The 23,797-nt window shown below is 37.2% G+C and overlaps 1 protein-coding gene across 1 annotated transcript; it reads right to left on the reverse strand.

Annotated features, from left to right (window-relative positions):
- Window positions 1-1,505: 1,505 nt before the first annotated feature.
- LOC113229169 (basic proline-rich protein-like) lies at window positions 1,506-20,832 on the reverse strand. Its single transcript, XM_026462686.1, has 2 exons — window positions 20,671-20,832; window positions 1,506-1,913 (listed from the first exon to the last, which is right to left on the reverse strand). The coding sequence occupies exons 1-2, from the start codon at window positions 20,695-20,697 to the stop codon at window positions 1,506-1,508; spliced, it is 435 nt and encodes a 144-aa protein (XP_026318471.1). The 5' UTR covers window positions 20,698-20,832.
- Between the last annotated feature and the right edge of the window lie 2,965 nt (window positions 20,833-23,797).

The following is a 23,797-nucleotide window of genomic DNA, read 5'->3' on the forward strand; positions in this document are numbered from 1 at the left end:
GTTAGGTCTATGGGATAAAAGTTCAAATGTAAAATTATGCGCGCGCTAAAGTACAAAACTGTGAAAAGAAGGCTGCTACGCTTCGATAGGGAATCTACATTCCGCCTAGTATAATATAAAATTTCACACAATATAAATTTAAATGTAAAAATCATTGACTTACAAATAAATGGACGACGGGTCTAATACACAAACCACGAAAAAAATGTCCCAAGTCAACCTATTTAAACGTAGTGACATGTCAAGGAATATGAAAAAGCTAAAACGTTGAATTTAAATTGTAATGTCATCGCAGTACTGTCTAATTTTGCTTGCTTCGCTGTCAGTCGAACAAACGAAGACTAAAGCGTGAATGACGCTGTGTATACGATTTTAACGCCCTATAAGTTCGGACACTTTTTAGCGCGGACTCGACGTCCATATAATTGTAAGTCAATGGTAAAAATAGACAAATATGTAGGAAATTAAACTGTTTTTTGGACGTTTCGGGCCCTTTGCAAGTCCCATGGTCACGGCTGACTGAGATGGTAAAGTCATCAACCAGTTATGTAAACCACCCTATTTTTCATTACGTTACAAAAGTTGTTAACTAAATCCTTTTTTTTTAGTGTTTTAAAGAACGCTCCAATTTACGTCACACATTTACCGAAAATACTTTTTAATTACAACTATTTTTCCGACGCTACTCCTCGGCGGCATCGACAGAATATATACCGTACCGTTCACCTACATTTATTTGTGCACCCACACAGCCACAGTTTTATAGCTCGCACACAAACACACCACCACACATACACAAAACACGGACGAGCTTTGCACTCACACGTCGAAACAGTATTTTATTCTGTTCGAAATATAATTTTGCCATTTCTACAGTCATGCCTTGAGGTTGCCTTTTTTCTACTTGGGATTTGTTTTTTTTTTAAATCACACTTAAGTTAGGATTGTTTGAATATGGAATGACCTTATATTACTTCGGTTATACCGTTACATGGCATTAGTAATTTTGGAATGGTGTCTTAAATTTAGGTGTTCTAATTTTTCTGTCTATTTATACGGACGCATTTTTTTGTATGCAAAATATAGTGTAGTAATAATTTGTCTTTTGAATATTTTAATATTAAAATATTTTACTGCAAGTTGTTTAATAATAATATTATCATTTATTCTATTTTTATAGTAATTTGTCGATATCGCTACAAGCGAACGTAATATGAACATTGGTTGGTTTTGAGCTTACGTCACCAGTCTATAAACGGCCAGAGATGTAATCAGATGAAGCCTAAATTAATAAGTCCAAAAGTTTGCACTTGATTATGTTTGTTTCGTAAGTATTTTAAATTTACATTTTTACTACGTTTACAGTTTACTGGTACATTATAAATATACTATATTTATCTTAGGTAACATTACAATTATAATACTAGTATACATAATATGCTGTCATTTACTGTGAAATTAAAAAAAAAATTACATTTTTAGACAAAAAAACGAAATGTTAAGACTCACCTGTCAACAGGTGGCGGTAAAGGCGCCATCATATGTGGATGAGGTGGCATAGGCGGATGTGGGGGGTGCGGGTGGAACGGACTGCCGGGGGGCGCAAACCCCGGCCCTGGAAAGTGGCCCTGCTGCGGCGGCGGCGGCCCTGGCGGAAACCCGCCGCCAGAGCCTGGCCGCGCAGAAGGGCTACCGAACGGCCCGGGTGCCGCATAGGGGGGTCCCGCAAATCCAGGGCCGGGGCCAGGAGTTGAAGGTGCGGGGGACGCGGCGAACGCAGGGCCTGCGGGCGAGCCTGCCGGCGGCGCAAACGAAGGGAACGGGGGCTCACTGTTGCCCCCCTTCCACACCGGCGGCACCCCCCCGGCTGCTTCGTCCAACGCCGGCACTCGCCTTTGCAGGCCCACCGACATCTGTTTAAAAAAGTTCCTATTTAAAACAAAATCTATTTTTACCAATCACAAATTTAAAAGCAATTTTAAGTGTCTGATTTTAGAGGATTATTGGAAAATAACTTTTCAGAAATAAGCTGCTTTGTCGATAAGGAGGGACCGTGTAAACCACGACGTTCTTTTTTTTAAATAAATTTAGCGCTATTATTTATAAATTGTCTTAATTCTTTTTCATTTTGTCATTATACCTAGAACCCTGTTCACCGTTAAGACATACCTCCGGTTCATGGTCTGAAAGTCACGCAAACGCTGCACGCCAATGGAGGCAGAATAATTCAAGGCAGTTGTCTTTTCAAATGTAGAAACAAAAAAGTAACAATTCCATAGAAGAATTTACTATAATCGCTTATAAGCAATTTGTATGACCAACGTTCTCTGGTGTATAATTCTAAATTTCAATATCTGAGCCGCTTTCTGATAAAACTCACGACAAAATATGGGGGAAATATTCGTTAATTTTGGGAACCTATTTCAAGGTTATTACACATTTGTATCGGGTAGCTAAATTTAAATACTTTGGCCACAGGTAGATTTAAAGGGCAACCTGGACATAGACAAGTGTCCCTGTCTGTCCGCTGTAATATGCTGGCCCGCAGGTTTACAAGGTGTACGAAACCAGTTAAAACGCCTGGTCCTGTAGATATGACAACGCTTTCAGGGTTTTGTTGGGCCTACCGTTGCGTTGCAGCGCTTCGGGGATGTTAGCGGTGGATCGCAGATGATTTATTTGCAATCATGAAAAGACGCTGCGCCTTCATGCTAGCCCGCCTCCACGATAGCAGCAAGGGACTCCTCAGTGTGTCCATTGACCTATAGGACCCCCCAATGTTACAGCATTGATTGCAACTCTACAACAGGACATAATTTTCATTTTTATTTCATTACCTACTAACACTAATCATAAGAGAATTTGTTAGTAAGAGTATGGACAAGATTATGAAATAAATACTCTATTGTTATTATTATTATTCTGCCATGTTTAATTATAATTATCGTACAAAAACGAAAGTTAATAACAATTAGAATATCGCGCATCATGTATTGTACTCCAGTTTTCGGTATGTGCTAATAAATAACAATTTAAAAATTCATAAACAGAACTTTGTTTCTAAATTTGGACGCACGTGCGAATTTCACGTGTTCCGTTTCACGTGGCCTCCACCCTCCTTCGCTAGTTACAGTGCAGTGAGAGAAAATCTGATTATAAATAGTTGGCATATTTTATATATTATATTATTATTATAAATGGAATAGGTTTTTCAAACTCTACGCATAGAGTTTACATGCAAAAAGACCAAAGGCGATATTTGAAGAAAAACACTAGCGGCGGTCAACTGTTTTCACTGAATGATTTTGAAACAAAATAATCGGGCGTTCTCGAACTTATTACTTTCCGTTATTCAAATTTCTTGTATTCTGTAGCTTGCAACCCAGGTAATCAGTCAGATAGTCTGACACATTATTATCATCATTACTTCAGCCGAAAGACGGCCATTGCTGAACATAGGCCTCCCCAAAGAATGACACTTGTTGAATGAATTACAAGTTTATTTATAAAAAAACGACTTCAATAGTTGTATTTGCCTAAATTCCTTGAAATCGGTTAACGGAAAATGGATGTTACCCAACAAACCGGATTCATCTCCTAATTTGACACCCTTAGAGGTGGAATATTTTCTTCAAATTTAAATGGGACCACTATTGAGGTACCACCTTATTTTCGACAATAAAACGAGTCATCGAGGTTCGCAAATGACGGAATAATCGAGTAACATACACACGAAAAAAAAATACTGTCGAACTAGAACCTCCTCTCTTTTTAGAAGTCGGTTAATAAACTATGTACTTTAACATGACGTACACTTTATAGCAAACTTTAAAACGTCGGTTCGAATCCGACCGGATCAAAGGAATTTTTTCTGAGTGTTCGATCTTTGTATTAATAATTATAACAAACTAGTGGAGTAATTTCACAAAAAATAATTGAATATCAATTCAATAAAAATTTAATTAATACAGTGAATAGCGACATCTCTCGCCAGGACTGGTAGCTGTAAAGGTACTAACTGGGTGATAAATCTGTCATAGATTTCTCATAGATGGCGCTACGACTAAAAAGTTGTTGAAAGACCAAGTACAAAGACACGACGCAAGCACATAGAAAAACTCGTGAGGTCCGTTGGTTCGTTCCGTGGCTTAGTTGGTATAGCGTCTGCCACGGTATGCAAGAAGACGTCGGTTCGAATCCGACCGGATCGAAGGAATTTTTTCTGAGTGTTCGATCTTTGTATTAATAACTTTAAAACGTCTTTAACTAATGTATATTCTAAACAATGATAGCAGTGTCTAAAAGACGTCAACTTCGAAGCAGAAACCGGATGAGAATTTAAAGATTGCTATGTTAAAGAAGAACCATACACTTATAAGGTCGTAATTTTTATTTATTTACTCATTACATTCATCCATTCATTTTGCTACGAAGGAATATGCATTGTATCGCTGCGCAGAAATTTTCTGGCTTAGACTACGTTGACGAATTTGTGAATGAGTTTTGTACCACTGAAGAGCTGGCCCTTCCAGATACATTGCCAACACGTACCTCTTTTGCACATCTAATGTGAGAAATGAGAATCAACCCGGTCTCTTTGTCCTAATGATCACATTACCAAACCCAGGAAATCCCGATCTGTGAAATTGTGTACTCCGGAAGCGTAGACCAGAAGTCTCAAATATATACATGGGCATCTCTATTACATAATTAAGCAAATTACACTTGAATAGTAATATTGATTAAACTCTACTGCTTATTTGTAAGGCAGATTCCTCTGAGAACAATGAGTAGGAAACACCAGGGGTTGCCCTTTGAAAATAAACATTAGTACATATTTATTATTTACAATATGTATTTCAAATATCAAAGATCGAAACAACCTGAAAGAACTAAACGGATCACAATGGTCCATTTCACATGAGATGGGTACTGTGACATTTCAAATTGTTACGTTGCATGCATACTATTTTTAATTACTCTTAAAATTAGATCAAAAAAGAAATAATTAATTCATTATAATACACGAAAACAATTACTATTTGTTTCTTTTGATGTAATAATTAAATATGACACTATATAAAGAAGAGTAGAGTAGAAAAAGATAAAAATAAATTACCCCAACTTGCAAGTACTTGATGCGTCAAACGGAAAATTTATCCATTTTTCTTTTGTTTTGAGCTTTGTATGATATTTTTGGGACAATTGTTCAAATTTCGTAGCGTTGCTGTTGATTTTATGCTTTTTTGACATTGACTTACAAATAAATGGACGACGGGTCTAATCATTGACTTACAATTATATGGACGTCGGGTCCGCGCTAAAAAGTGTCCGCACTTGTAAGGCGCTAAAATCGTATACAGAGCGCGACACTCCGCTTTAGTCTTCATTTGTTCTACGGACAGCGCGATACTTTTTTTTTTTTTTTATATATATAATAGACACACGCCTGGCCACAATCTCACCTGATGTTAAGCGACGATGTGACCGACGATGGGACATACTGCGATGACATAACAATTTAAATTTCGAATAGGTTGACTTGGGACATTTTTTTCGTGGTTTTTGTATTAGACCCGTCGTCCATTTATTTGTAAGTCTATGTTTTTTGTTGACTTTTTGTTTGATTGTTGTTTATTTTTTTATTTGGTAAGTTGTTTTTCGTAACTTAGTTACGTAATTAGCTATTTTGTTTATTAATTGTTCTTAAACTATAATCGGTTCTCTCTTTGTTACAAACTGTCTCGATAAGATATTTAAATCGATTTTTTCCATTCGATTTTACATCACTACATCTCTAGAAACTTCAAATTAGTACAATCTTTTTGGCTCCCTCATTCACTACAGTTTTAATCCTCGTAAATGGCAAATTTTGAATATCAACCGGAATCTTATTAAAGAAGCGTACGTACACATTTCTCCATAAATGATTTTGTGACTTTGTAAGGACAACTGTCAAGAACAGTCAGTTTAATCTGAGACATACCCTTCCCTGACGCTATCAACCATGTTAGTTATACAGGTCGACTCTTGGGAAATGCATAATATACTACTCGAGGCTCTTTTCAGAATGGACTTTCTTGATTCCCTATAGTTCCACAACCCGGTCTTTGTTTCAGTATACATTTCTCCTTTTGCAAAAGGTCCTGAATTCCTCATCTAGCATCCTCGAACTTAATTTCACAGGTGAGTAAACTACACTTGAAGTCGTCATATTGATTAATCATTCTCTCTCTCTGCTCATTGGTAACGCAGATTCCTCTAAGAAGAATGAGCAAGAAACTTCAGGGGTTGCCGTTTGTAAATAAACAATTGCATCCATTTATCATTTAGGTACAATATTTATTTCAAACATCTTAGATTGAGGCTACCTGCAAAAGCTAAACCGGTCACTACCACGCATTTTTGTCATCCAAATGCCGATGGATCTTCAAGATCGTCTGCACTGATATGTTCTTGGATTATTAATCGGAGACAGATGTACGGTGAAAAACTATCGGGAAATTATAAAACCAAGTCGAGCGCCTGGTGACGCACCACACCTGCCCACGACAATCAACAGTGGTACTCAGAGCTTTAAATTTCAAACATCTGAATCTGAGTCGCGCTGAGACAAAGTTGACAAATCCCTTGTGTAAGTAGTTTCAACAGCGCTTCCCTTACCCATCAAATCCGAATCACAGTAATGCTAGTACATTATTGCATGGCGGCAGAAACAGCTATGGTGGCAATACTTCCCTGGAAAAACTTTTTCTCAAAGCTAGAGCAGTTACAAGAAATGCCTTAAAAGATAACAACTTACTAAAACACACAGCTTTCTTGTGAAAGAGTTCGTCCAGGGATGTACCTTACCTATTTCTGCCGCCAAGTAGTAATGTGTTCCGGTTTGAAGGGTAAGGGTGCTGGTGAAATTACAGGCACATGGGACTTGTCAACTTATGTCTCAGGGTGACGGGAGCAGTGGCAGTACCCCTCAGATCTTTGCGATTTCTGAGTGGCACTGTTACTGTTATGGCCAGGGTCTTGCTTACAGGGGCCAGCAGCTAATCACCAGGCACACGACGTGTTCTTCCCATCACTTGATATTATAAAAAAAACTAAGACTCCTCATAAGAGGAATCGTTGGTCTGTTAATACGAATATAAACAAATTAAATAAATTAGACAACATCACATATGTAAGCTGCTCAAATCCCAAAGTATGTAGCTCAAGCACATGTGTTATGAAGTTCGGACACAAGAACGATACAACAAACACCCGGACCCGAGCCAATATAGAAAAGTTAGAGTTAGTTTTTCTACACTGACCCGGGAGCTCAGGAGGGCGATACTTAGACTATAGAAACCAAAGGGCATGTTATATTGACATATGTAAATCAGATTGTTCCATCCTCTGAGATCAGACGTTATATGTATATAATGCATTTAGTCTTTGTTTAACTACTGCGTGCCGTCGTAAGCCAAAAGAGATAGCACAACATTGATTTATGTCAAACACGGGAATCGAAAATACGTAACGTCATCTTAAATGCCAACTGTCCTCATTTTGCCATTTTTGTAGTACCATTTGATAGCCGTTTGCGGTTGTCAAAGGGAAGTACATCAAATGTCAAAACCAATGTTTGGCCAAATGTTTTAGGGAATTGTTCGCATGAATTGTAATGAAATGGACAAAAATATTGACAGTGAGAACAATTAAGTACCTATTGATAAAATTGCGTCGCTGCATCATTAAGGGGTGCGGCAGTAGAAACAGCGGAAATCAACCGAATGTTACATTACACCGACATGTGTTATTTTTCTGGCTATAAATCACACAATACCCGAAATATCTCATGTAATTAGACTCATTTAAGTAGTTTATTCATAAGACTTGTCGAATTTTGCTTTGGTTACTTTAGATTGCCTGTTTGTTAGTATATTTTGATAATTGTTGATAACGATTATTTTGAGATAGTGTTGTTCTTGTAAGAAGACAGATTATCGATATACGGTTATTAAAACAATTCACTACGAGGTTTTTAGTATTTTATTATTATTATTTTCAAAGTTTACCTACAAATGAAAAAAGAAAGAAAGAATGGTTGGAAATTATAGGACTACCGAACAGAATTGAATTGAATTGCAGAACCTAATTGGATCAAATACCATCATCGTTTGTTCGCTCCATTTTGAAGAGTAAAATTTTAATAGAACTTTGAATATAACTAGATTACCTACATGACAATGTGATTCCATAGTTACAATTATTGATAAATAACTTTATATTTAATTTTGATTAAAATGGCTCATTACTTGCCTAGTAATAATAGCCTAGTATTAATCATACGTTGATTACAGTGAACTATACAAATTTGTAAACATAAAAAACATTTTCAACATTCAAGCCATACATTTGCACGTCGATATTGACTTATCTATGATTATTGTCAACACTAAATCCGCCATTTGTGGACATTTTTGGTTTAGGTACGTTTATTCCGTAAATAGGGCAGGTCCTTTCCTTTATTTTTTTCCATTCTCTAAGGTTCGAATCCGGACTCCTAGGAGTTTCTCGAAATTTATGTGCTAAATTTAATTTGTAAACCATGGGCTTTTCGGTAAAGGAAAACATTGTAGTAATAATAATAATCACACGCTCACACTCAACATAGCCCCGCACTAGGGAAACCCTGTGTCGCGGTTGCCATGGACACGCACATAGACAACCACAAATTACACTTAAACTCACGAGAGAAATAAATGTAGGCCATAATATTCCTCCCGGCCCGGGAATCGAACCCGGGGACCTCTGCGTGGCAGTCCGGTATGGTAACCGTTCGGCCACGGAGGCAGTTTATGAAAGTTTATTAGTTTGATGAAACTTGCACGCCGAAAGTTCACAACACTCGGAAAACGTGTAAAGTTCCCATCCCGTATTGGGCCCATGTGGCGGACTATGGTCTAATACCCTCGCCAGAATGCAGTGGGACGTATAAATGGATTGATGAAAATATGAATGTCATACTGTCTTTTTTGAAAACGGAATAAAATGACATTTATCTGGTTGCCAGTTTTCATAAAATTGTCAATAGTTATGTAGTTGTTGTTCGATAGTTTTATCGATAAATTGTGAAAGAGGATAAAATATTGCCAAAAAATCACTGAATTGTGAATGTTACAACGTTTTAATGATTACTACAATTAGTACTTTTTTATTAGTACAGTTGGCCAAAGTAAGTATCGAGATCAATTTTTATTCATTATTATTGATCTACATTGAATTCAAATTTAAAATTTTAAATAGCCCTCAGGAATATACTACTAACATCATAATAACGACTTTTGTTCCAAGACTTTTTACAAAACATAATAAATTTACCAAAAATAAATTTTTATTTTGTCCTTTTTCAAGACGGAGTAAAATGACATTTGCATGGTTACCAGTTTTCATAAAATTTAAAATAGTCGTTATTATCCCCGCAGAGGTCCCGGGTTCGATTCCCGGGCTGGGAGAAATATTTGTGTGGCCTACATTTATTTCTCTCGTGAGTTTGGGTGTAACTCGTAGTTGGTCTATTTGTGTGTCCATAGCACCCGCGATACAAGGTCTTCCTAGTGCCAAAAACGTCTGAATATTACGACGTTCTAATGATTACTGATTGTGTTATTGCCTTCTTTATTTTTAATTCACACTTGGCGTACTAGTATCGAAATCAATTTTTATTCATATAACTTTTTAAAGGGACCGGCGAATTTGATTATCTATATTGAATGAATGAGAAAGTCTTTAAAATATGTCTCCTCTTTGTATTTTTCATAAACATGGTTCTAAATACAGTGTATGTATGAACTTGCAAAAATTGACAATTCAAATGAACTTGTGCTCAGTAATTGGATAAACAATGGGCTGAGTATGATTTAAATGGAACAAGTTCAACTATTTAATCCATAAGCGTAACCAATAGTCAGTCGATAGTCGATAGAATATTTATCGACTGCAATCACTAGCTGCTTGCAAGCGGGCAACACTTTTGCGTAATGAGCTGTCATTTTACTCAGTCTTCAAAAAAGACAGACTATAAGTAGGTCCATTCATGCTAAAGGGAACATACGACACGGTAGCAAAAAAACCATTCTCCTGAAATTAAGGGAAATGTATTTTGCCAGCAGAACCGGTAATCAATAATTTAATAGTTTTACAATCTTTATTAATCTTCACACAGTTTGATTTTTACTATCGATCGATATAAGATAAAGGAGTTATTCTTTAGAACAATGACCACCACGCTCGGGCACTGAGATAGCTACAATTCAGTACTATAATATTAAGTACATGACGTGTCTGGTTAAAAAATAGAACTATCCTATTTTGTTTCACTTAAGACAGGCTTATGTCTGCCTACAATTTCATCGGACAGCAAGGATGCTGCTGACAGTGCTATGGTGCAGGGCTTAGGCTGATAACAGATTGAGTGCATGTTAGCAGATAATGTGCGAAGATCACGACTATATGAAGTTGATAACTAATTCACGCATTAACTGCATGCACTTGATATCGTTATCAACTTCATGCAATCGAGATCTCGCATAACGACTTCATGCAGTCGCGTCCTCAGCGCCGAGAGCCTCCCGCCGCCTCCATGCAAATTTGCGTCTTCAACTTTTTTTTAATTGCAGCCGTACTTCCGATCATGGGAAAATATAATAGTAATTCCATTTTGATCGCGTGCCTACTAGATGTCGCCAGGGTAATTATTCATTGCACGTAGGCGCTATATAAGCTAGCGCTGGCCCTGGTAGCTGACGATAGCACATTTTGGTGAAATACAATCACATGAGACTTGTCAACTTATGTCTCCGTATGTCAAGCCACTGCCACTGCGGGCAGTGCCCCTCAGATCTCTGCTATTTAAAGCTCTGAGTGGCACTGCAACTGTTATGGAAAGACGTGTTTACCATCAGGCGCACAACCTGTTCGTCCCATCACTAGAAATTGTTTTTTTTTTAAATTCACCACCCACATTAATTCTAAGTTGTCTATGTACCGTTTTTGTTTTTTTTTTTGTATGTGACCAATAAAGTTTCTGGACTTCTTCGCTCCAGCGATACCCAGGACTCCCTGCCGATCGTCGTCGTCCAAATACGCTATTTTCGAAGCACGATCCTATCCCATTCTCTCCAATTGTCGAACTAGCGGAGTCTCACTGCTTTAGTCTCTATTTAGTAGATAGGCGACATTGTGTTAATTCATTCTTACAATGTCACTTCCACTAAGTGTACCTCATTAACTGTGTTTTTCAACTGCTAATGGTACGTAAGCGTTACATGGCTACAATTTTCAACGAAGAATTTTGGCAGTTGTAACTGTAGCTGCAACGTTGTAGAATTTTGCACTATGCGACGATTTAAATCAAGCTAAAAGATCACAGAGAACAGCTTCCAAACAAGGCTACTCTACTAATGGCTAAACTCGATACAAGCTATTTCGTAAGATTTCTAACGTTCAATTATTTTTTTGTGTTCAGTTGATCGTTCTATTTATATTATTTCTGTGTTGGATAATGGCACAGACCGTTTTCAATGGCATTCGATAGAACAGCAATAAATTACCGGTTACAACTTTGCAATATACTATTGAATTGTTCCTGTGTCAATAACCGGTATTATAAATCAATTTTTTTTAATTGCTTATTTCAAAATTGTACATAGTGATATTTTAATTGAAAAATTAATCGCTAAATAATAATTCTACAGGAGGGCCGACGGCCGATGGAGCAGCCTTGTTCTAGAGTGGCGACCACGTCAAGGAAAACATAATGCAGGACCCCTTGCGGCAAGATAGCCGGACGACCTGAGAAAGGTGGCCGGTAGCGGCTGCGGGACTGTTGGCGTGCTCAAAGCGAGGCTTATGTCCAACAGTGGATGCGTGTAAGCAGATGATATAACACTAATTATTTTCTACAATGACAACGATACCCATCACTTGGTCTCGAATTAGAGTTTTCCCAGAAACACCCAGATCCGAAAGGAATTATTCAAGTTCCATGGGTAAGTTCCTAGTAAGTATCGAACCCTGTTCTTATCTAGCGTCCACATTGCTAACCGCTGGGCCAGTGAGGTCATAAATTGATTTATCATTATCGATCACAGGTGTACTGTCACTAATACCAGGAAAGTTTCGATTAGAAAAAAATGTCACAGATTTCACAGAAACGAGAGTTGCGGAAAATTTTAATTAAAAAGAAAATTGTAATTTATTAAATATGAAACTTTTAATTAGTACCCATTGACTTGGTATTACATAAAACACAGTTGAAATATCCTCGAGATTAAAGGCTGCGGAATAATCCTCTATAACTCCAAAATTTTAGGGTGCTGTTCACTTTTTGTCGCAGGTTGACGGTTGCAGCGGCAGTGCCCCTTATATCTTTATTTTTTTGTTTGATGTACAGGCAACACAGTTTACATTCAGTGGAACATGTTTGAGACACAATTTAAGGACTTCATGTGGTAATTACGCGAACAGGGTTATTACGCGAAGTGTAAACATATTTGCACAACAACAAAAGAAAAAACAATTGAACAATACTAATGACGAATATTAAACGAGTCGAAATAATTGAGGAGATTGGTGCGAATTCACCAAATATTGTTAACGAAAACATCAAAATAACCTCCAGGTCCCGATACTTGTAAATCGTTGTAGGTTCGACACATTATAGGCCATGGATTATAGAAGGTTGTATTATTTATCTAAAGGGATTTGCTTTAATATTAAAGTTAATGGGAGATAGCCGATTACGAGAAACAAGGTTACAGTGTATCTTTGCGAATTAAACCTCGTGTCATGGTTGAAAAAACACGCGGGATGATTTTGAAAACTCTATACATGCAGTATTTCTGGTCTTCGTCTGCTTATGTCATCTGCCAGATAAACCCGAATCTTGACCAGGACTCCGTCACTCACTCGAGATTACGCGATAAGTGCCTATCGCTGATTGCGCCGACATCGACCCAAGTGCTCATACAAGTCTTTCATCTAAGAGCATTCGTCTTCGCACGACTGCACACGGCAGGTAACGTTACTTTCACCTCTCTGAGCGAGTGCTTAGGTTCCTTTTTCCTCGTAGTGAGCAACTGACGTCATTAGTCAGATTTAGTTGGCTATTATAGCGTAGGTATTTTCGATTTTGTATGAGAGCGATGTATTTGTTACGTAGTAACTATTAAGTAATCTGTGTCTTGACTTCTATGGATTTATAGTCTTATCTTTTTTGAAGATGGAACAAGCAGCGAATGATTGCAGTCGATAAATATTCTATCGACTGAATGTTGATCACGTTTATGATATAAATAGCCGAACTCGTTTCAATTGCATTATCATCGGTATCCTCCAACTGCTGGGCATAGGTTCATTTGAATTGTCATTTTTTTAAGTTCCTACGTACATACATAGAGCTATGTCTATATATAGATAATCTAATCCGCTTGTTCTTATTAAAATGTATATATTTATAAAAATTTATTTCAATACCCAAAATAAGGAATAACGCAATTAACAATCATTAGAAAAACCTAACATTCACGATTGAGATATTCTATAACATATTCCGATATTCGATAACTGCGTCTGTGGCCGAACGGTTACCATGCTGGACTGCCACGCAGAGATAAATATTTGTATGGTCTACATTCATTTCTCTCGTGAGTTTGGGTGTAATTTATTTTATTGCATTCTTAATTTTGTTTATTAATTCTTTTTATTTTGTTTTATTTTTTTGTGATTCCGGAGCATATATTAAGATTATCATTTTCTAAGTTTAAAAACTACATTAAATATATTTTGATTTAAAAGTCATATTACAAAATTGAAGACTACGTGTTAGATAAAGATGTATGGAAAGACGACGTAGCTCTAGATTTGACACAAATTTCATTCAAAGTGTATTCCATAGCATTTTTTAAAAATAATTGCGATTTTCAACTTCTACAGTTTCTTGCTCAAGGAAGTCAGCATAGCTTAAATGTGACGGTTTCAAATGTAAACTTATTTTACCTATGGATTAAATGATTCTTTTTGATTTTGACTGTACTTATTGTTAAGCTTTATTAAAATTTTCAGAGTAACTGACATTTCAGGTAACAATAAAACTTTAGATGCTAATATCTCGAAGTTCCGAAATGCGAATGAGTTGGATAAGACAAGGAGAGCAGTTAAGTTTTCGTCTCTTGGGACAGGTTAAGGCTTATGAGACATACTGCCGGTCTTACATTTTTTTTATAATTCTATGTAAATACAAACACGTAGAGGTTGTCTCTAACGGTTTTAATATAGTACAATTGTTCGTCCTTCGGGAATGTCCATAAGACGTCTAATTGGCCATAATGCCAGACCTTACATTTTAATTTTTCTTTAATCATTTAATCCTGACATTTTTTCCCGATGCTTTTACGGTGGCCATTTGGAACTCTCAAACAGCGTTTTCTATTGTTGATGCTTTTTTTTATTTGCAATTGCATTAGATTAAATCAAATATATTGTTTTTTTTTATTATTTACAGGTCCCACGGTCACTTCCAGTTGATTGTTAATTGCCTAATTAATAATTAAATAAAAAAAACACGAAGAGAAGAAGAATCTTTGTGAAAACGAATTAGTTTGCGAGTTATTTGAGATTGACACTTGACACGTTTAGACTTCTCTGATACAAACACATGACGTGACTTTGCTAGCGGTAGCATTTTGTTGTTCCAATTAATTTTAAAATATCGACTTTATACTCATCAAGATTCTGTCGTGGAATTATCAATGACAATTATCACTCTGAAGCATTGACTTACAATTATATGGACGTCGGGTCCGCGCTAAAAAGTGTCCGAACTTATAGGGCGTTAAAATCGTATACAGAGCGTCATTCACGCTTTAGTCTTCGTTTGTTCGACTGACAGCGAAGCAAGCAAAATTAGACAGTACTGCGATGACGTTTTTCGTGGTTTTTGTATTAGACCCGTCGTCCATTTATTTGTAAGTCAATGACTCTGAAGTAATTTTTTAATGTTTTTATTTACATTTGCTTGTTTCGAATTCTTAAGACTACTACCTGAAATGGCTATGGTTGATTCGGCATAATAGTAAAAGTGTTTAATAAATCACTGTGGAAAAAATATGTACTAAAATTGAGGACATACACTGATTACTATATGATAGAAAAAAACCACAAACTTACATCGAAATTTGACACGAAAACCGCCGTATTCAATAGGTACTTTTCATATACCAATTTTTTTTATATCTACTGTACTAAATAGAATACGTATGCTACACATTATACATTTATAAAAAAGCTTTATTTTCGTTTGTAAAAAAAAATAATTCTGAAATAAATCCAGTGTCGGTCGACCTAAGCAAAATTAAACCGTATTACTACGGGAAGAATGTGAATCCGAGCTGAGGTAATAAGGACCACTATATATTAAGACGTATGTTACAAACGAACACAATTTTTCTTTTGAATTTAGGATACAAATTTATTAGTTTATAATTCAGGTTAAGACAGTACATAATGTAAAACGCGACGTGTTGTTGAATGAAGGAATATTAGGTCATGCAACAAATTGCACAAACGTTCTTTAAACGTAATTGTCTTTGAAGTCCAATCCCACCAAGGGCATTATAAAAAACGGGCCAACTTCTCTTTAGGCAATTGGACTAGGAAAATTATAAAGTTTGAACTCGATGCCAATTTCAAGATCTTTTCTATACAGTGTAGAACTTAAACAATTATTTAGGACATAGTTTCCAAATTGTACTGGGCGCTGAAGCAATTGATGCTGTCCACGGGGTGCTAGCACATTTGAAAAAAAAAACGAAATTATCTATATATAAATTACACAACATACTTAATTATATATTATTTCTGTGATTTTTGTGTTAAGTTAATATAATAAAATACGTGTTTGCTCTTTCTTGTGCTAGTAGGCGCTGAATTTTTTTTATCGTGCCTAAGTGGCCGGTGAGCTAAAGGTTTGGGAACCTATGGTTTAAATCTTTCAATATATTTGTTGGAAAATATTCCTCTTTTGGAATGGTTGCAGAATTATCGTTCAAAATGGCAACACTGTTTAATAATAATAAAAATAGTGGAATGAGTATTAGAGGGGCGTAATTTTGAATTATTTCAAAGGAATGTTTCAATTTAAAAGCGTTTTGGTTTTGCGTAACTTTGTAAGACTAAAAACAGCAGTTGTAAACAAGCGAGAGTTTTATTTAAACAGGGTTATTCGTAAAACTAACAACCCCGCAGGAATATACTACTAACATCATAACAACGACTTTTGTTCCAAGACTTTTTACAAAACATAATAAACTTTTATTTTGTCTTTTTTCAAGACGGAGTAAAATGACATTTGCATGGTTACCAGTTTTCATAAAATTTAAAATAGTCGTTATTATCCCCGCAGAGGTCCCGGGTTCGATTCCCGGGCTGGGAGAAATATTTGTGTGGCCTACATTTATTTCTCTCGTGAGTTTGGGTGTAACTCGTGGTTGGTCTATGTGTGTATCCATGGCACCCGCGATACAAGGTCTTCTTAGTGCCAAAAACAGTGAATATTACGACGTTCTAATGATTACTGATTGTGTTATTGCCTTCTTTATTTTTAATTCACACTTGGCGTACTAGTATCGAAATGAATTTTTATTCATATACCTTTTTAAAGGGACGGCGAATTTGATTATCTATATTGAGTGAATGAGAAAATCTTTAAAATATGTCTCCTCTTTGTATTTTTAATAGACATGGTTCTAAATGCAGTTTATGTATGAACTTACACAAATTGACAATTCAAATGAACCTGTCCTCAGAAGTTGCACGAATAATTGGCCAATAATGATTGAAAGAAACAGGTTCGGCGAAGCATGACCAATATTATGTCGATAGTCGATAGAATATTTATCGACTGCAATCACTACCTGCTTGTAAGTGGGCAACACTTTTGCACTGTGAATTGTCATTTTACTCCATCTTCAGAGAAGATAGACTATAAGTTTCGTTGTCCTATCTGACACTTTTTAGATCTGCGTTTTGTAGTAAGGTGGTAAATTCAAACGTGTTCAAAATTTTTTTGTCCGTAATAACGTTTGTTCGAATTTTCATTACACCGAAAACCGAATTATAACGAAACAGTTGTTCTTTCAGGATATGTTGAGTGTTTATCGCAAAGACACGATTAGGTTCGGTGAAGTCAAGTTTAAAAGAAAAAACATTTTCCTCTCAAAATTACTTTCGAGCTTATGAAATTTCGACCAAACGTTATTTCTGGAAAAAGTCATTTCGGACTACTAATAGGAGACCGTTCAAACTACACGTTTGAATGAAATGAACCGTCCCCAAAAACCCCCTTTTAGAGTAATCTATTTAAATACGTATTTTTTATTTTTATAGGAAAGTAGAATGTGACGAAATATTAAATGTCATGGAACTTAAGTTGTTGTTTATGATGTGAGCAAAAAAGTCCTGCAAGATTGTTCATATTTTACAAATAACTTTATGTGTACGCGTGTTAGACTAGTGGAGTACGCGTGAAGACGTGGTAACCTAGTGGTTCGAAGTACCTCTCAAGCAGAGGTCGTGGATTCGCATCCGGGCGCTCACCTCTCAGTTTCTAGGAATTTATGTGCGCAATTTAATTTGAAATTTACCATGAACTTGAAAACACCGTGATGAAAAAGTGTGATATCCCCAACCTGCATTAGGCCGGCTCGTACCCAACAGTGCGACGTATCAATAGGTACGCGTATACTGTATTGTATACGCGTGTTTCACCATGTCCCTGTCCCAGTCCTCTTTGCCCTCTCTAGGGCTGACTTTCTATCCATACTGTCTCTTTCTTTTCTAGAGTCTTTTCTCTTGCCCCCTATTTCCCTCTGCTTGGTTACTCGCTCCAAGAAGCGATGCCCCAAGGGAAGGAATAATGTGTTCTTTTTAGTTCATAGTGTTTAAGTTAAAGTTTACTGTTTAATAAGTCTCCTTTATAACAATTTAAAAAAACCATATCCCGGCGAACATAACTGTGGCACCATATTGTCGTTCCCAATCCACTTAGGCCCGACACCCATGGACGGGATAGCTCGGCAGGGGATCCTTCGGCATCCTTACTGCAAGCGCATATTGATAGCAATTATGCTGCGGTATACCTACGTACATCCTTAAGGATGCCTAAGCGTCTTTAGGCACACCGAAGCATTCCGTAGCGACATCGTGCTCGTGGCTGATCTTTCTGCAGATCAGTCTTGCCGGGCGTACTTCCATAGCATAGTCGCACTCGGCCTTTCGAAGCATCCTCAAGGCTGCCTCGGCATTCCGGAGGTTATCAACAGCTTGATTTTGATTGCCTCTACCGTTCGGAAACTGCGTCTTTTCCGAGTCGAGGCGCATAATTATGATTAGAATTGCAACTAGGTATAACGTCGTAATCTTCAGGTATATTATTACTATTCGTCACCTAAAAATCCCTTGCCGTCCCGTCCCGTCAATGGGCGCGGGCGTAATACGAACTTGACAGGTTTTTTTAGTGTGTGTGACATTAATTTTGACCTCCGCTCCGTGGTCCTGTGGTTTACCGGTTTTCATGGTGTCACCATCTTTGAGGTCCCAGATTGAATCCCCAGCCGGGTCAATGTAAATAACCTAACTTTTCTATATTGGCTCGGGTCTGGGTGGTACCGTCGTTGTTTCTGATTTCCATAACACAAGTACTTTAGGTACTTTGGGATTTTTTTTTGTAATATCAAGAGACGGAACAAAGAAGTCGTGCGCCTGATGGTTAAGCTACACGCCTGTCCATAGCAGTTGCAGTGCCACTCAGAGCTTTAAATCGCAAAGATTTGAGGGGCACTGCCACTGCGCCCTTCACCCATAATTTGATAAATCCCATGTGCTTATAATTTCACCAGCACCCTTATCCTTCAAAACCGAAACGCAGTAATGCTGACATTACCGCTTGGCGGCAGAAATAGGTAAAGTGGCAGTACTTCCCTGGACGAAGGAGTTCTACTGCTACTAAATCAGGATCAGTACAACATATGTGTTGTTCCAATATATTTGTTTTGTCTAATTAATAACACAAAAACAGACTATTTTTACCACAATGCTAGCTTGAACAAATGTTTTAAGGGAATTTGGCCCATATTTACTCTTCAAAAGAGAACCGGTAGTAGAACGTTTGTTAGATACAATAAAGATTGGCAGTGTAAATGAATCGTTGTAGAAGTAACGAAAAAAAAACAAAGATACATAAGCATCCGACCCAAACAGACTACCTGAAAATTACTGCATTGTTTTGGTAGTTACAGAGTCGCAGCTCGTTCAAATTGTGTATTATTGTTATTTTTTTTAATCTCAGGACACATTACTCAGGTGTATATGTTATATTATACTGTGCAAGTTTTATAACAAATGACCTTGATTACCTGTTAGCTAGTGAGCGCATAAATTAGATATTTGCATAAGTTTAGAACTTAATTTTTTAATTAATACTTAATTTTTAATGTTTTATATTATATTTAACTATGTTGTAACTTTGTTAAAGTTTTTGAACGGCGGTCAAACCGAATGATTTTACAAAATGAAATTATAGTGGATAACATTTTTTGGGTTACCTATCAGAAGTCCGAAATGACATTTTCCAGAAATATCGTTTGCTAGAATTTTCATAACCTCGAAAGTAATTTTGAGAGGAAAATGTTTTCGGGTTTAACCGAACCTAATCGTGTTTTCGGGGTAATGCACATTCGAACAAACTTTATTTCGGAAAAAATAAATTCGAGTTTGTGATAGGTTACCCATTTTTTGAAGCTTGGCCTTGGATTTTTGTCTTTTAGAACAGCTTAATACATAATCAAGATTATTGTGATCTGGTGCACTAAAAGTCGGTACCGGACTTCTGGATTTATACTGCAGTTATGGAGAAGAGATTTACGACCATTGCCCCAATAGGAATTTAAATTAAATTTCCAAGTTTCATGACCACTCAGATCTTCAAGAGAGTACCCCACAGTTGAAGGATATCTTCGCATGATTAAAAAGAAGTAAATTTGCTTGAGACGGAACGACGACCCTTTCTTACAGCGCGAGTGTTGCTGCTGTGTCTATCACAGCGCACATGTATGTACATAGTGTAGATAATAATTGTTTCACCATTACATACGTCGGGCAAAACTAGTTTTACGATTACCTAAACATTTTCTGTTCCAGTTTTTTTTTGCCTTTACTTGCGCCGATTCTTTCTGTCTTGGAATCGATTTGTTTTGTACTTGTTTAGTCGAAAAGTTTCATTATGGTCCTTCGAGCCGGATGCATAAAGCTTATTTTGCTATTTATGTAATAAAAATAAGTAACGTGGTTCGTGATATAGGTTTTCGAGTGTTTTAAACCATTGTTTATGATTACCAAAACAAAAGGACTAGGCACACATAACCTACAAGGATATTGATTCACGGTTCCCTCCAAAAAGAAATATATGCAGCGCACAAAAAAGAGGTTTATAAAAGACCTGTTGGGGTAAAAAAGCATCGAGAATACGAGGAACAGACCTCAGTACCTCACTTTCGATCAGCGGCCGCCCCACGGCTCGGGGAAGATTCGCATCTCCAAGAATTAAAACACTGAGCACTATAGCTCTTCACTTACGATGTTTCTGGTCCCTTTCTTCCTCATACGACCATCGCTTGCCGTATAGCCATTTAACTATTTTAAAACACTAACACTGACACAACGATCCTTGCGACTGACATCGAAAATTTTAGTTTTTTTTTAGGAAGCGTTACTCCACCAAGCGTCGTTGGTCGCCGGCCGGTTTATCACTTTTAAACACAAAATGTATTAACAAATATCACTAAATATATACTTTGTGAAATATTAGAAGTTTTTTTTGCATTATTTCACTGATTAGTTAAGGAAAATGTGCATTGTAGCATCATAAATGATGGTTGCGCATCGCGGAACGCAACGTATGAGCGTCGTGTCGCGCTCAGTCGCACTGGAACGCGTCGCGGGCAAGGGGACTGCGCGCTGTGAGAGGGGCAGTCCGCCATTTTTCTGTTTTACCGACAGTTACACTGTTATACCGACGCTCTCTAACGGACAGGTGGCGTAGTGCCCTTTTTGTACAGAAAAGCGCTGTTAGTGATTTTTAGAAGTTATATCCGCTTTATTTTCATTTATTGTTTAAAGTTTATAGTTTTATGTTTGCTTATACAATAGTAGGTTTGTTCGTCGAAATTTGTGAAAAAGTACCTATTCAATGAAAATTGTTACTCCGTATTGATATTTGTTCAGAGCAGGCTTACGTCGACCCCTCCTACGTCAAGTATCGTATGCGAAATTGCCAAGTTTACAGGGGAGCGTTTTAAAGTTTTGAGTTCACAGAAATGGGCATAACACGTGACTTTAGCATTTCTCAATTGTATTCGGAAAAGCTAGTCAGTCACATAGAGTATTATAAAATTAGTTTACCCCCGCTTGTTGACGCACATCCGCGTTATATAGAAAATTACAATATAAATTGTGGTTGTTCATCCAACCGATATCTAGGATTTTATAATATTCTATGTGACTAACTAGCTTTTCCGAATAAAACTGAGAAATGCTAAAATCGCGTGTTACAAATACAAACCTTTAAAACGCTCCCCTGTAAACTTGGCAATTTCGACATATGACACTTTACGTAAGAGGGGTCGGTTTAATTATTTATATTTATTGTATATCTTTACCTATTTATCTAAAGGAAATGCTATCAATAAGATAATAATAATTAGATAACCTCCTTTCCATTCAAGTCTTGGATAAGGTACCAATGAATGTCATAGTGATATTGTGACAGATTTTAGTAATGATATAATATTATATAATAGCACTACACTTCGAGTCGAAATGATGATATATAATGATGATGTGTAGACAGAGACTGCGGACACGTTTCCCTGATCATGGAGAGATAAAAAAAGAAGTACACTTAGGTACCAATGTTACAAATCCCATAACATGTGTGGATCTTTGCGGTGCAGCCCCTTAAAGCAACATAGCAATAGTGGATCTATCCACGCTGCACGGTTCCGTTTTTAGCTTCAGTTACGTGGGCGGCGTAATAGTAGTAACTGAAGTAGCGTCCATGTTTCCTTCCCGACGTCAGCTTATACACTGAACTCCTGAGCCAGGCGTCAGGCGATAACTATCTGCAGTTAATGTCGACTGCATGCAGTCGATCTCGATCAGTTTGTTAGAATTATTAATACAAAGATCGAACACTTAAAAAGAAATTCTTCGATCCGGCTGGATTGGACCCAGCAACGTCTTCTAGAAAACCGTGCTAGACGCTATACCAACTAAGTCACACACGGACCGAAACGAGATCTCTAGTCAGCAGCTGATACCGATAAAGGTACCCGGCTGAGTGAGGAAATATCTCACAGATGGCGCTACGGCGAAAAAAACGAAACAAATAATAATAATGCACACACTCATAGTCTCGCACTAAAGAAACTCTGTATCGCGGGTGCCATGGATACACACATAGATAACCACAAATTACACACAAACTTGCGAGAGAAATAAATGTAGGCCACGCAAATATTTCTCCCGGGCTCGGCAATGGAGCCCGGGACCTCTGCGTGGCAGTCCAGCAGCATTCGTAAGGTCCGCTAGTTCATTCCGTGCTTTAGTTGGCATAGCGTCTAGCACGGTTTGCTAGAGGACGCTTAATCGAATTCAATCGGATCGAAGGGGTTTTTCAAGTGTTCGATCTTTGTATTAACAATTCTATGAAATTAGTGGAGTAATTTCAGAAAAAAATAATCGAATTTCATGCCAGTGAAACGTTCTAACATTCAATGAACTTAATCACAATGATAACAATTTCACAAACAAACTCAAAAGTTTTAGCTAGTCGATAAATTTAACTCACCAAGCTTCTAAAAATTCAGCGCTGTCCCGGCTTAAAAGCTGTAACGTTCACTATCTATCTCTTTCTACGGCGCTAGTGGAGCTTCTAAAAAGCCAGAGAAAGCTGTATACCGATTACGGAAGGTATAGTAGTAATGTTTTTATTGTTGTTGTATCACACCACACACTCGTCTGTAAAGGTTTTTTTAGAGAAAAGGTTATTTCGCTAGCTTACTATACTTTATAATATTTACTCAAATTTCGACTAAGTTATAAGCTTCAAGCCTCTTGGGGATAGCATAATACGCCGTAACACGTTCTAGATTTTAAAATATGTCGCATAGTTCGTGTGTTTTTATATAATGCCAGTGACGAGACGGCAAAGATCTTAGGGGCACTGACACAAGTTGACAAGTCTCATGTGCCTATAATTTCAACAGCACCCCTTCGAAACCGGAACGCAGTTCACATTATTGCTTGGTGGCAAAAATAGGCATTTTATTTTGAAATAAATAACAGACACACGCTTGGCCACAATCTCCCCTGATATTAAGCGACGATGGGACACGTTTGCCTAAAAAATGCTTATTCACTCTAGTCTTGGATAGCCCCAAATTGTACTTTTCAGGATACACAGAACCGGTAGAACATTCCATACGTTTGCCGTTCGCATCAGAAAGGAGGAAGCAAAGCGCGAATGGATGATATATCAACATCGAGTATATAACCAGAAATAGAGACGAAATAAGCCAATACATTCCTAGTAAATCATCAGAGATACATCCCTTATAAATATCAACTCTTGTTAGCACTGAAAAAAAGGCAGGTCAACAACTGACCTGTGTGTATGTCTCCGTATATTCCAAAAATATTCTGT

Source organism: Hyposmocoma kahamanoa, unplaced genomic scaffold (genome assembly GCF_003589595.1).
Source record: "Hyposmocoma kahamanoa isolate Upper Pololo Valley unplaced genomic scaffold, ASM358959v1 289, whole genome shotgun sequence".
In the NCBI taxonomy this organism is placed as follows: domain Eukaryota; kingdom Metazoa; phylum Arthropoda; class Insecta; order Lepidoptera; family Cosmopterigidae; genus Hyposmocoma; species Hyposmocoma kahamanoa.

Excerpts from the sequence above, each read along its gene's own strand:
- LOC113229169 (XM_026462686.1), bottom strand. The coding sequence starts at position 20,697 with ATGAGGAAGAAAGGGACCAGAAACATC. Across the intron at positions 1,914-20,670 it reads AGAAAGGGACCAGAAACATC|ATGTCGGTGGGCCTGCAAAG; the intron begins GTAAGTGAAGAG and ends TTTTTTAAACAG.